This window comes from Notechis scutatus, chromosome 2 (assembly GCF_049901735.1).
Source record: "Notechis scutatus isolate UNSWTSFEM ecotype Mainland chromosome 2, rNotScu1.2, whole genome shotgun sequence".
Classification (NCBI taxonomy): Eukaryota; Metazoa; Chordata; class Lepidosauria; order Squamata; family Elapidae; genus Notechis; species Notechis scutatus.
The window spans coordinates 245,121,975-245,136,973 of record NC_142010.1 but is presented as its reverse complement, the minus strand read 5'-3'; the positions used below and the strand labels follow the sequence as shown (position 1 = coordinate 245,136,973).

Genomic DNA, 14,999 nt, shown 5'->3' with positions numbered 1-14,999 from the left:
TGGCAATTGCTATAGCTTTACCTGGAGATTTTTGTTATGTAAAGTATTCTGGCTCAGGCCTTAATGGCCCACCCATTAAAAAGGTGGGGGTGACTTTCTGCTTCTGAGGTGAGTTTCTGCTTCTGAGTTTCTACTCTTTTTAGAGGAAATATTCTGCCTTTTTAATATTTTCTATGCTATTTCAATTTTCTAGGAAAGGGGTGGGTGCTAACTTCCTACACCACAAAAGCTACACAAAGCAGCCATATTATATCTTAAATCCTTGCCTATCCTTGCCAGGTAGATCCTGATGTCATTACTGAACTATTCCAACAGTCTCCCAATGTTCTCCTAGCATCCCTTCTTAAAAGACTTGGGCTGCAAAAACTTAAAGGGATTGGTTTGGTTATGCTCAGAAGAGAGACCACTAGGAAAACTAGCATATGAAATAAACAAAAAGTACAGATGATGCAAACTACTTTTTCATATTCTTGCCAAGTTAACTAAGGTAGTCCTTGTTTTTTTACAACATTTGTTTAGAGATTGAAGTTCCAACAGCACTAAAAAAAAGTGACTTGCAACCATCAGAGCACCCCACTCCCCCAACGTAATTAAAATTTGGACGCTTGGCAACTAGCATGCATTTAAAATGGTTGTAACCTCCTGGGTCATGTAATCACCATTTGTGACCTTCCCAGCTGGTTTACTACAAGCAGTCAATGGGGGAAACTCGATTCCCTAAAGACTGTATGATTCACTTAACTGCATGATTTGTTGAACTATGGAGGCCAAAAGGCTGTAAAATCTAGCATATGTATACTGTAATTTGGATATTTTAACATTTATCTTAAATCTATATTTTGATATTTAAAAAGCAAGAAACAATTGTGCTTCTGTCTGAGCTTGCTTAAAGCCAAAGTCAATTTTGAGTGGCAATAATTTCTTCGAGTGACAGTGTTAATAAGCCTAAGTATGTTCCATCTTTACTAAAACAAGCCTTTGTCTCATCATGTTCAGAGATACTCCTAGCAAATATGCAACTAGGAAGCAATCCTATCATCTTTAATGAAAAATGAACCTTACTATAGGCCCCATCAAAGCTATTCCATGGAAGTGTTCAAAGGATCTTGTTACTGCAAGTATGTATCCCTTGGTCTTACAGTTTCAACACACAGGATGGGTTTACAGATTGTCCTACATCATAATGTGGTGTGTTTTTGATCCAATCTGTTGTATGGATCTGGTTGTATTCTATTGCAAAAAACAAAGCTGACTCGTGGATTATCATATTTTGTTCCAGTCGTGCAACATAGATTAAATGCTAAAGCAAGCAAGCAAACCAGCCTTGGGTGGTCCAAAATAATCTGGCTTTTATTTGAAATACCTGATGATCCCATTCTTTTGCTTTCTATCTCTGTCATTTCTATGGCATTTCAATTATGCTTTTAGTTTTTCTTATGGCTTGTATGTCTTTTGTTCCCTTATACCTGACTCACTTCTGCAACTAGGTTTACAATGTAAGGATAGATCTATCTATCTATCTATCTATCTATCTATCTATCTATCTATCTATCTATCTATCTATCTATCTATCTATCTATCTATCTATCTATCTATCTATCTATCTATCTATCTATCTATCTATCTATCCACCTTTTTCTTTCTATATCTATCTATCTATCCACCTTTTTCTTTCTATCTATCTATCTATCTATCTATCTATCTATCTATCTATCTATCTATCTATCTATCTCACCTTTTTCTTTCTATATCTATCTATCTATCCACCTTTTTCTTTCTATATCTATCTATCTATCATCTATCTATCTATCTATCTATCTATCTATCTATCTATCTATCTATCCACCTTTTTCTTTCTATATCTATCTATCTATCCACCTTTTTCTTTCTATATCTATCTATCTATCTATCTATCTATCTATCTATCTATCTATCTATCTATCTATCTATCTATCTATCTATCTATCTATCTAGTGTTGCCATTGGCCTATTTTATATCCTATCTTTTAGGCAGATAATTATGGTATCACTTTATGAATAATTTTTGAAATAATAGATAATGGATAATAGATACTGGAAGACATTATATTAGAATAATATAATTCTTGCCTGCAGTTTTATAATCTCCAAAATAGGGACATGAATGGGGAGACAGGGGGAAACAGGTATAGATATCATTTTAAAAAACTGCCAAGTTCCTACAACAATCTCAGTAGGAGACATTTTTATTCCAACACAACCTATTCAGAATTGTAGCCATTTCCTGCATTTCTAATTCAATAATAGCTCACAATTCAGAATGCTCAGTACTGCATTTTTCTTGACTTTGTGATTATAATCTATTCATAGAATTATAACATTGTAAGGTACTCTAGATGTCAGTTCTTCCATGAGAGCAAGATTCATTTAAGCATTTATAGCAGATGGAAGACTTTACCTCTTCATATTCCACCTTGTTTCACTGGTTGATAGCTTGTAATATCAGGAAGTTCTTCCTAATGGCCACTGGTTTTGATCTTGCCCCCTGGGGCAACAAAGAATAAGTCAACTCCCCCTGTTTTATATGACAGATATTTAAAGGGGGTTATATTTCAACCTCTTCTATTGAAGAGCTTTAACTGTTCCTGATAGGGTTTGTTTCTAGGCCATTCACTCCAATATGTCACTCCCTTTTCTGAACTTTACTGCTAAGAACCAGTATTGCAAGTGAGGTCTGATTAGAGCAGAGTGGCACAATTACTTTCCATGAGCTGAATTCTATGCTCTTGTTCATGTATCTCAAGACAGTGGCTGCATTACGCTGCTGCCCCACAGTTCAAATTTTTCTTATCCAGATGCAGAACTTTACAATCTCCTTATTAAATTCCGTCAATTTCAATTGTTCAAATCCTACTAGAAGTAATCCTTGACTTACAACCATTCATTTAGCAAACCATTTGAAGTTACAATGGCTCTGAAAAAAGTGACTTAATGGCTGGTCTTTAACAATCACAGTCTCACCACATTCCCGTGATCAAAATTCAGGCACTTGGCAACCAGGGTGCATTTACCATTGTTGCAGCCTCCTGGGGCCACACAATTGTCATTTGTGACATTCCCAGCAGGCTTCTGACAAGCAAACTCAATGGGGAAAATCAGATTTGCTTAATGACTGCATGATTCATTTAACAACCGGAGTGACCGCTTAACAACCATGGTAAAAAAAGGACTGAAAAATTGGGTGCGACTCACTGAACTTTCTTAGCAAAGAAAATATTGGTCCCAATTGTGGTTGTAAGTCAAGGACTACCACTTTGTTGAGTTAAAAAAAAACTCCTTCCTCTTTTCTGAAGTACAGGCTAGTCCTTGAGTTACGACCACAACTGAGCCCAAAATTGATGTTGCTGAGTGAGACATTGGTTAAGTGAGTTTTGCCCCATGTTATGACTTGTCTTGCCACCGTTGTTAAGTGAATCACTGCCACTGTTAAGTTAGTAACATGGCCATTCAGTGAATCTGGCTTCCCCATTGACTTTGCTTGTCAGAAGGTCGCAAAAGGGGATCAGAAGTTCGCAAATAGGTGACCCCGGAGATATTGCAAGCATCACAAATATATAAGCCAGTTGCCAAGTGTCTGAATTTTGATCATGTGACTATGGAGGTGCTGCCAGGATCATAAGTGTGAAAAATGGTCAAAAGTCACCTTTCTCAGTGCCTTTGTAACTTTGAACTGTTGTAAGTCGAGGGCTACTTGTATTAGTCACCCCTCTTAGCTTTGCGTCTACTATAAGGAAGAACTTCTTCAGCGGCCTTTGGTTAGGCTTACAAATTATGGCTATTTCCTCCTTAGTGGTCTCATATTCAGCTATCATTGAACAGAAATAGCAGGCCTTCTAGTTCTAATTTGAGGATCAGGTCAGGTCCTACCAGCAGATACTGTAAGTCACTAGTGAGGAAACAGGCAAAAAAAGCAACAATGTAGTTTCACTTAGCATATTACTTGTTCCAGCCATTGGGATTTGTAATTCATGGTTTATGTAATTCATGGTTGATTTTTATGTGTAAAAATCAAAATATTACGGTTTATCTGAACTATTCCCCCCCCCCTCTCCATTTCAGGTTCATTTTATCAGTTCCATGGCTGACAGCTTTAGAATTTTTTTATTTTATTTTTTTAGTCCTTAACTCAAGCTAGGACTTCATTAGGAAATGTCCATCTCTGAACACGGTACTCATTGTAAGGGGAGCGACTCGCACACCGGCGCAGGACAAAGATTTTGGGTTTTTTTTTTAATTTTGTTTTTTTAATAGCGACACTTTCCACTCGGGTTTCACTTTCAGGTGAGGAAAATGGCCATGAATTTTTGAGTCAGAGCTGAAGAAGCTTCTTGGGTGAGAAGCGAAACGTCTTCAAAGAAAAACCAGAAAGTCCATTTTGCCTCTTGACAACCCTGACCTGGATGGCTGAGACATCCATGAATTTTTGATACTCTTTCCCCAAAGGTTAAACTTCAGCACTTTCCCAACCGGCCTGCTTTCGAAGAGCTCCCTTCGTCCCTCAATAGCCGGGTAAACGACCGGAACGACCCCCTCCCCGTCCCAAGGAGAGGGTGGGTTCTCCCGATTTCCCACACGCAGCCCCTCCTGCTAAACTAGAAGACAAGCCCCGCGAAGGCACCTGAAGAGCGCTGGAGTGAAAACACACCGCCTCTCTCTCTCAAGGGTTTCAAGCCCCAGCCAGGCCTGCAGGGAAGCAAAGGGGAGTGTTCTTGTTTCCCTCCCCCCCACCCTCCACTCCTGCCTTACCCGGAGAAGTCTTCCTCCTTTAAAGTCTGCCCCGAAGAAGCCACTTCCTACCCTACCGCAAAGACGGTGACAAGACCTAAAAGGCGCCCCCACCTCCCTTCTTCCCGTTTTTGCAGAGGGAAGCCCATGCGCACTCGGGCGGGCGCAAAAAAAAAAAAAAAAGGCAAGCCGCGCCATCACGTGCCCTCAGAGACTCTTCGCCGCCCGCCCGCCCGACTCGCTTTGAAAGGCCGTGACGTCGCCTCCCGCCCTTCCTCGCTTAGCTCGCTCGCTCGGCTGGCAGAGGTTGGGCTTCTTCCACAACCCTTTTGCGCTGCCGGAGCCCGGGAGGCTCGTGCTCGCCCCGGCCGCCCCGCCCTCTTGGCTCGGACCTCGCGCTGGCGCGGCTCTCCGGCTTCTCGTCTCGAGCCGGCTAGGTCGAGCCGGAGAGGTTGTCGTCTCAGCTGCCGCCGCCGCCGCCGCCCGCGTTTTGCAAGGCTGGGCGCGGAGGCGGTAGGTAGCTTTGCTCTGGTTTGTTTGGACGCCTCCGGGAGGGGAGGGAGAAGGGAAAGTGGGGGGGCCTTGGGGCACCCCGTGGCTCGCTGAGGATGCCCCGGGCTGGGTGGTGGGGACGTGAAGCGGGGCGATTCTGCCCTTTTCGCGCGAGGGCCATCCCGCCAGCAAAGCAGCCCCGTGGCCTTTCTGGAGGATTTCTTTGGTTGCATCTCCCAGAGCGCCCACGAGAGAGATAACGGGCCGGGGGGCTGGTTGGCTGGGTGGAGGAAGAGGAGGAGGCGTTTGGGGGAAATCTCAGGAAAAAACAAAACAAAAAAACCAGCCGTCTCCTGGCTGGGACGGAGCGCAGGACAAAGAGGTTAGTTGTCCCGTGGCCGGGCCAGTTGTCGTTCATGCGCATAGCAACGCGGGTTTGGGCGAAGGAGGGGTCGCAACCTGCGGTGACTCTGCCTTCCCTCCCTCCACCCACCCCACCCCAAGTTGCAGAGGGAGGGAAAACGGCTTCTTCCCCCAACGCTGCCCTCTTGTTGGATGCGGCGCACCCCGGAGTCGGGGGATCGGTCTTCTCGCGAGGAGGGTGCAAGAAGCGGAGCTTGTCCTGCCTGCTAAGAAGCCCTGTGAGGGGAGGAAAAAACAACAACACTCTCGGTGGGGATCCTCTGGCTCTGTAGCCGGGCTGCCGGGTGGAAAGGTCTGGCATCCCCACGACGCCTGCAGAAACTAGGAATGTGCGCGGGCAGCCACTAGAAATATAAGACAACCCAGGCGTGCCTTCTAAGGAGAGAAAAGTTATTTCGGTAAGATGAGAAGCGGGAGAAGAAAACCAAAGGCAGCAGGAACAAGAGGTCTTTATTTGCAATTGAATCGAGGGATGCTGCAGGTTGCAAAACAACCACCACCCACCCTTGGACGAGAAAGTCCTTGAGTTTTCCTAGCTGACAGAGGGCAAGTAAAGTCAAATGCTGTTGTTACGTGGAGGTCAGACGTGGAATGGTGGCGATGACCTTGGTTGACTTTTATCGATCAGTCTGGAGTGAGGCTTTTAAGCAGTAGAAGGGGCTGTGGTGGGAAGAGGGCGGAAAGGACAACTTGGGGATTCTTCAACAACTTTTGAGTTTAGGGAATCACAGCCTTTAAAGTTTTGAGAGAAATGCCGGAGGGAGGGTGGCCATTACATACATTAGGACCTCTTTTGAAGTCTTGCTTTAATGAATGCTGTCTGTGAATCTGTCTTGACTTCAAAAGGGGCACAACTCTCAAAAGGTCTTGGAAGATATTGAAAGGTTTTAGTTGGGCTTAATACTTTGGTGGATGCCTTTGTAGAGGTGTGAGTTTGTCTTGGATTGAATGTAGGTACTTCTCTGGTATTCAGATCTAGTGCAGACAGCCCTGTACCCCTATAAAATAGGAAAAGGGAATATGTGTACTATCAGAAATTCAAACCAGGAAAGTATAATAGGGTGTATTTCTGCCAGTAATTCTTAGTGGATGAATAGGGATTAATGATATAAAAATTTACACTAATTGCTGTCTCCATTAACTGCAATGTTCAGTACTGACTGAAAGACTGGATTGTACAGCATAGGAATGAAGAAAAGTTTTTTTTTTAAAGTTGCCCTAAAACCTTTAGACAGTCATTGTGAGATCTACTTATCAACTTTTTAAAAATACTGTTCAAAAATTCATGAAGATGAGCTTTAGATGGTATTCTTAACTGGGAGTAAGCTTTTGAAACAGAATGCTTTACGTATTTAGACCGCATACATGGAAGACTAATTCTAAATTTGCAAAGGCATTCCAAATAACTCCAAAAAACAATGATAAAATTGTTTTTTTTTAAAGAAAACATTAAAGCAGGTTGAAACTTCTGTTTCAAGCTTCTGTTTAAAACATAGGAGGACTTGAATCAGATTGGACAGTGACTGCAAATGGTGTAAGTTAAAAGTTCACAAGCTAAGGCAGCTTTTACAAATCAATGAATGAACTTGACACCAGTTGGAGATTGACAGGAACTGTATCCAATCATCTTTGCTTAGGCAGATTATGCACATCCTTGTCTTTAGCCTCCGTCCAGTGGAGTTTCCTTTGAATGAAGAATTCAGCTTCCTGCATTTGCTGAAGATTTGGTAATGCCTCGTTAGTCAGGGCACTAATGTAGGTTACTGATTTAAGAGAATTCTTTTATCTGCCAGCATGTTACCCTTTTAGGACATAGAGGACCACAAATGATGTTAATTTTCTCTTTCCTGGAAAGAATATGTGTTCTGAATGTGTGAGTACGTGGCAGAAGTCTGTTTCTCAGTGTTAGTGTTTTCTATTTATAGCAGTTTCCTTAGAAACTGTTCATGTTGGTGTTGGAAATGGTTATACATATATTTCTAGTTGAAATGCTATTACTGTATCTCATTGGATAGCTATATAATAAGAGCTAGCTTACAGTGAACTTGTTTCTTAAATGAACATGTTGTCTATGATTTGATTTTTTTGAAACCTTAGAATAATCATGCATTTTCAATGCTCAAGTATTTTTATTAGGATTTTTAAATAAATTTGGAAATAGATGTGGTTGGTGCATGTTGTATTTTGCTAAATAGGCAGTAGTTGTTGATATATGTTACCCCAAAAGCAAAACTTTTATTCACTACCGTGCTGGCTTTTTATTGCTTGAATTACTTGTGGATATGAATACACTGGAATGCTAGACTCCACTTTTAAATATTTTGAATGTTCTTATGGTTAGATTTATGTGCTAACCATTCTGACAATGAAGATTATAATGACTATATCTATTATAAAATGCTTGCATTGGCAGTTGTATAAACATACTTTAGAATAGCTCAGGGGTCTGCAACCTTAAATACTCAAAGAGCCATTTGGGACATTTCCCACAGAAAAGAAAACACTGGGAGCCAATAATTTAACAACTGGTGTGACTGGGTGGGTATGGCCAACTCGATGTCACTCACTCCCACCCAATCACCTCCTGCTCTGGAATATGGAACAAGTTTCTATCCCCCACCATCTCCCTTACCTTCTCAGGCCAGACGAGGAGTGACAGGGAGGGGAGGGGCCAGCAAGTGGTGGGATCAGCTGACAGGGAACTGCAGCAGAGGACCGAAAGAGCCGCATGTGGCTCTAGAGCCACAAGTTGCAGACCCCGGAATAGCTCAACAGATCTGTGCCATTGGCTACCAGCAATGTACAGTTTGTGTTTTTTTTTTAATTCTTCCTTGTTGTTCGTCAGTCTTTGTTTTCATAGTTGTAATTTGTTTAATCTTGCTTACTTTACTGTCAATGTTTTGGGTTATATGCAGTTCAAGTAGATAACCACAAATAGATAATGTTGTAATGCTGAAGGTTTTTGATCATAACAACTGGATGAACTTTATTGTTAGTCTTGCATTTATACTCCTATCACGGTAAGATATCCTTAACTTTACACTTTTGCACAGTAATATACAATGTTACTAGTTGATAATGTGGTATTCCATTTTCTCTCTAATCCTCCTTTAGATTAGTGACTTTGTTTACCTGAGTTGTATTTGCTTGGAAACATTCTTTATCTGAGGTTTGCCATCCAGATTGAAACATTCCTGCAATTACAACTCTACAAGATAAAATATACAGTTTATTGTACAATTACTAGTTGTTAATGTGGTATTCTATTTTATCCATACTGTATTTATTCATTGCAACTAAACCAACTAGTACTATTGTGATACTTTAAATTATTGCACTTGCTTTTCGGAAGCAGCTGTTTAAGTAATTTAAATACAAAAATCCAGTCCTAATCTCTGAGATAGTACAACTTCAACACATATACATATATTTAAATTATCATGAATCACTCTTGGTTTCTCCTACAGAAAATTAGGAGGAAATTTCAAAGGGCTCTTTCCTACCTCTATTTGACAATGTTACTTTGAACTCTGTACTTTGTACTTGAAGAATATGGCCTCTATCAACTCTCCTATTGAAATTAGATGGAATTACAGCTACATAATTGTGTATATATTAGCTTAAAATTTAACATTGCATCAAAGTCATGATGAAATGCAGTCTTTGTCGTGCTTTGGCAGTGATGTTCTGTACACTTTCTTCAGGTGTATATTTAAAACAGTTACTAAATCCCATGTGTTAATGGAGAAAAGATCATTTATTTGTCTTGCAAAATTTGTCAAACAAATTTTAAAATCCAAGTCTATTTTGTAACCTTAACCTGGGCTTCTTTTCAACAATGGCACATACTTTTAAAGTTTCATGTGTTATTATTTGCTAAATTAAAAATGTGTGTTTTTTTTAAATACAGCAGGGCAGCTGTGCGGCTTCCTAACGTGTGATCTCACTTGCTGGATTTGGGCAACATGGCAGGCATCTTGCGTACAGTTGTTAGTAATTTCTCCGTTCCCCTTTTCAACAATGTGATATGTCACAAGGTGAAGACGCCAAGGGTGCGGACATTCCTTACCCACCAGGTTCTCTGGTGTAAAGCAGCCATCAAACCAGGTTTGTATAAACTGGTTCACAATATTTCAGTTCAATTCTATTTGGTGTTAAAATGTATAAAGGCCAATCCCAATATGGTTTTCTGGTCTCCCAGCATTTATTACACTAATAATATCAGAAAAAGAATCTAGGATTCAGCTGTATTCTACAGGAATCATAGTTCCTTATCTAAAGATAAGCAGCAGACTTTGGCTATGTTCTAATAGAGTTTTTGAAACTTGTTTCACTCATTCCACCAGAGGAATAGAATGTGAAAGGCCTAGACATTTACACCTTAAAGAGAAAGACAGCATAATATTTCTTTGTTCCATTTTCAGAAGCCAACTGTAGAAGTTTATATAGTATCACACCTTTATTATTTTTACAAATAACTCAAGGCAGTGAACATATCTAACATACCTTCCTCCTCCTATTTTCCACACAACAAAAACCCTGTGAGGTGGGTTGGACTGAGAATGACTGACCCAAGATCATCCAGCTGGCTTTCGTGGCTAAGATGAGACCTGAACTCAGTTGAATAACAGGCATTAGTAATTGGCAGTGCACCATATCTCAGAAAGTTACCTTGGAGCAAAGGTGGGCAATTAATTTTCCCAAGGGGCCATGAGAAATTGGGACTCTTGTGGAGGGCCGAACCAATAGGGCTGTGAAGGTCCATAGCTGTGCATGCATGCATATACATGAATTGAAAATGGTCTCCTTCAAAATAGAAGCAATGCAGTTGGACTGTGTGTATGGTGTACATTTATGTCTGATTTCTAATTTCTGATTGACTTCATACAGGCTGGACAGGGACAGACAAAGGGCCAGATATGGCCCCAGGCTGTCAAATGCCTAAGTCTGGCTTGGTAGTGACCAGGGGTGGGATTCAAATTTTTTAACAACTGGTTCTGTGGGCGTGGCTTAATTGATGGGTGTGGCTTGGTGGTCATGTTATTGGCTGGGTGTGGCCAACTCAATATCACTCACATCGGGGCATGCATCTCCTCGCCTGGCCTCTCATGACTGTGGGGATGCTGCAACAGTCGTAAGTGTGAAAAATGGTCATAAGTCACTTTTTTCAGTGCCATTGTAACTTTGAATGGTCATTCCACACAAGCAAAGTACCAGCAAAGGAGGGGAAAAAAACTCCAGAGAAGTTCCTGAGACAGGAAGTCTAGTCCTGCCAAGAATGTAATAAGGGTTAATGGAGAGGCAGTTTCTGTAAGCAACACCAGAATGTTTCCTTCCTTCCTTCCTTACAGGATTAGGCCAGTAATTTCTTCTAACAACCGGTTCTCCGAATTGCTTAGAATGTTAACAACCGATTCTAGCGAATAGGTGTGAACTGGTAGAATCCCACCCCTGGTAGTGACGTACTTTCAGAGGAAAACAAAACAGTGCATTTCAGAATTAGCATGAAGAACTTATTCAAGAGCCCCAGTTCATATTAATGTATGTCCTTCAGATGCTCTTTGTACTAGATTAGCCCTTGTTCTTTGATTGTAACAACTAATACTTTGTTAACAAAGACAATAGTTCTCCTTGAAAGTATGGAATTGTGCTTTAGAAATGTCCTTGTAAATTAACTAATCCGTTAGTTATCCACTTATCTGGAACAGTTCCTAGATGAGTGGGTTGTTAGATATATTACACAATGCAGTCTTATTACAAACTGAAGAAACAATAGATAGACTGATAAGACTATCTCCTGAATTAACGTAATGGGTATGTGTCAGTGCATGTTTTATAATTTAGTCTGCCATGGCAGAATTTCACAGAGCACGTTTTTCTACACATGTGTTTTGAAATGATTTACACAGTTTGGCATGGGATCTAGAAAAGCATTCATTCTTTTTTCTGTTCTCATTTTGTTGCTTCCCCAATGTATTATACTAGATGTATTGCAACTGTAGCTCTCACTGTTTGCTTGTGATTCAAAGAGAAATGGCACCATAGGTAGTCCTCGATTTAAAAGCATTCATTTACCGACTATTTGAAGTTACAACAGCACTGGAAAAGAGATGCTGGTCTTCTCATTTATGATGGTTGCAGCATCCCAAGGTCATGTGAATGCCTTCCCAGCTGGCGTCTTTCAAGAAAAGTCAATGGGGGAAGCATGATTCAAATAACCATGTCAAAAATCATAAAATCGGGCATCATTCACTTAACCGTGTTGATTAGTAACAGAAATTCTAGTCTAAATTGTGATCATATTTTTAGGACTACCTGTACAATCAACACGTGTGGCTTTGACTTTTGTCCCGTCCCTGTTTTGCAATAGGAAGTATGACACTTTTTTATCTATGTACTACTATGTTCTGCAAATTCTCTTACAGTGTTTGAATAGTCTCTTAATGAAACAGTATAGGGATATACTGATATATCTAGTCTGAATGCACATAGGAAAAAGAATGTACTATTCTTATTATTGTGTTATTTTCTGAGATAGCAAATTAGAAGGAATGGTGAAAGCTGTCTTGAATGGGGAGGATTGCCCCATCCTGTAAAAACTTCATGCTATCTAAATTGCAAGCTGTCAACATGTTTATTAAATCAGTGATGCCTTAAGAGATTACATTTTTTTCCAATACAGAATATGTTCAGTTATGTACTAAGAAATCTTTCCTTGGTATTTTTAAAATAATAGTAGCTCCATATGAAATATACAGCTTCATACGTTTTGGAAAACTATTCCAAATATGGATAAGACTTGATTATGTGACTGCAAAGAGCCTGCTTTTAAGAATCTTATAAGTGGGACAAAAAAATTACAGTCCTACCTATCAACATTTTTGGAGAATTTATGGGAGTTTTGCAAACTTTACAAAGTTAAAAGCATATTAGTGAATATTTTATATTTTAATTGAGAAATGTGAGTTTCTTGAACAGTATGATACTGTATGAAAGTGAAGTTTATGTAAATAAATGTATGTGTTGTGACTATATAACTTAATACTTGTCCAAATACACTTCTAAATACTGGAATGCTGCATCTTGCTGTCAGTTTTCTTTAAACCAGATATATATTTGATTATTTTTGATAGTCCAATATTGATATTGGTTTGGTGGCTATATATATATATATATATGTTTTCTTAAGTTTTCGGGTACTTACATGTATGGCATTCAGCTTTGTTCGGTATTTTCCCCACGTCATAGTAGTTGTGCTTTTAAAGTTGTAGCGATGTTTCGCAGAATCTCATCTGCCATCATCAGGCTTCTGTATAGTGTTCATCTGTGAGTCAGGCTTTTACAGTGGTTTCAGATTTGAATTTGGGGCAGCCTATTGCTGTGCCAGAATGGTTTTTTCTTCATCCTGATTGGTTGAGAGTCTTGGTCTGTGTTTATTGGTCTCGGAGTTTGCTGTGTTCTGCTTGATTGGTGTTTCTAATATCTTCTGTCTGTTTTTTGGCTCTTTTGTATCTTGATTGGCTGGCAACATTGTGTTACTTTATTGGAGGCCTTTAGTGCAGCTTGGCTCCGGGTAAATGGACGACTATCATTAGTTAGGAAGCTAGGTTTCATCTGGGTGCCTGGTTGGGGTGTGTTTGAGCTGGAGGTATCAGGGGGATCTGTTTGTGCCCAGGTGTTTGCCTGGCTTGTGGTGTGGAGATTTTTTTGTTTGTGAGTGCAGGCTTCCAAATGATTGACAGTCTGGTGGAATCATCTCTTCTGTTCATGCTTTCAATCTCTATGGCTTCTCTGATGATTCTGTGGCTGGGGTTTTCACAGTGGCTAGGGTTTTGGTGCCATTGAAGTTGATGCTATGACCTGTGGCTTCCGTGTGTTGGACTAGTGAGGAAGTGTGTTCCAGCTTTTTGACTGCATTTTTGTGTTCATCCAGGCGGTACTTATTCTTCTATTGGTCTGTCCAATGTATGTGGCCGGGCATGATGCACAGGGGACTTCGTATATGCCTTGGTTTTCCAGGTCAATTTTATCTTTGGGGTTTCTGAGGATGGCTGCTATTTTTCTGTCTGTTTTGAAGGCAGTCTTGATGTGATGCCTGTGTAGTATCTTACTAATTTTGTCTGTAGTGCCTCTTATGTAGGGCAGGACAGCTGTTCCATAGATCTGTTCATCTTCTGGGTCTCTATTATGTCTCAGTGTGTTTTTGTGGATCAAGCCGGTGATTTTGCTTTTGTGGAAGCCGTTGGCTGTCAGTACTTTGGTCAGGGTGCATAGTTCAGTCTTAATGTGTGTCTTGTCTGCCAGGCATTTGGTTCTAGTAATTAGTGTTTTAGCCACGGAGTTTATCTGTGCTGGGTGGTGGTGGGATTGGGCGTTGAGGTAGCGGTTGGTGTGTGTTTTCTTCTGGTATATGGTGTGTCCTAGTGTGCCATCTGTTTTTTGTAGATTAGTACATCTAGGAATGGTAGTTGTTTGTTTGCTCGCGTTTCCATGGTGAACTTGATTTTGGGGTGTGTGCTGTTTAGGTGTGTTAGGAAATTGTTTAGGTTTTCTTTTCCATGGGGCCAAATCACGAATGTGTCATCGATGTATCTTAACCATAGTTTGGGTTTGAGGATGGCATTGGCCAGGGCTCTGGATTCAATTCTTCCATGAACAGGTTTGCAATGACGGGTGACAGTGGTGATCCCATAGGGCTCCTTCAATTTGTTTGTATCTTTGTCCTTTGTATATGAAATATGTGTTGGTTAAGCAGTGTTCTGTTAGTTCCATGAGGTGTTTAGCTGGTTGGTATTTATTTTTGATGATTTCAAGGGTCTCATTTATCGGGACTTGAGTGAATAGTGAAACCACGTCAAAACTTACAAGCAAGATCTTCTTGCTCCACGTGTAGATCTTGGATCATTTCTAAGAAGTGGTATGAGATTTTGCCGAAACGTTGCTACAACTTTAAAAGCACAACTATAATGACATGGAAAATACCAAAACAAAGCTGAATACCATACATATAAATACCCGCAAAAACTTAAGAAAACAAATACACACACACACACTTATACCTGTTATCTAATACTTGCTTGACAAGTAAATCAAATAAATAGAACTAGGGAATTTTGGAGTTCGGCTGGGTAACTTTTATGTGACCAAAAGTCATTGATTTAGTTTTTTTAGACCGAAAAATCTTTTTTCAGTCAATAAGAAAGATTTTGTTTTGGCCATGGTGACAAAACCAAAACTTGTCCCACTGAAATTTTGAAGCCTCTGTTAATGTGTATTTGCGTAGACCTGTGTGTTTGGTTAATCCATGGGGTTAAAGGATA

At 40.3% G+C, this 14,999-nt stretch overlaps 1 protein-coding gene across 5 annotated transcripts in view; it reads left to right on the top strand.

Annotated features, from left to right (window-relative positions):
• The first annotated feature begins 4,946 nt into the window (after positions 1-4,946).
• Positions 4,947-14,999, top strand: part of NNT (nicotinamide nucleotide transhydrogenase) — an 82,253-nt gene continuing 72,200 nt past the window's right edge. The window contains exons 1-2 of one of the 5 annotated variants that reach the window (XM_026666473.2): positions 4,947-5,277; positions 9,590-9,786. In XM_026666473.2, coding sequence (XP_026522258.1) covers positions 9,645-9,786 — 142 coding nt within the window. In that variant the 5' untranslated portion in view covers positions 4,947-5,277; positions 9,590-9,644. Of the gene's footprint in view, positions 5,278-7,329; positions 7,435-8,360; positions 8,480-9,589; positions 9,787-14,999 lie in introns of those variants that run through there. The other 4 variants (XM_087958456.1, XM_026666474.2, XM_026666475.2 and 1 more) reach the window with 4 other exon arrangements.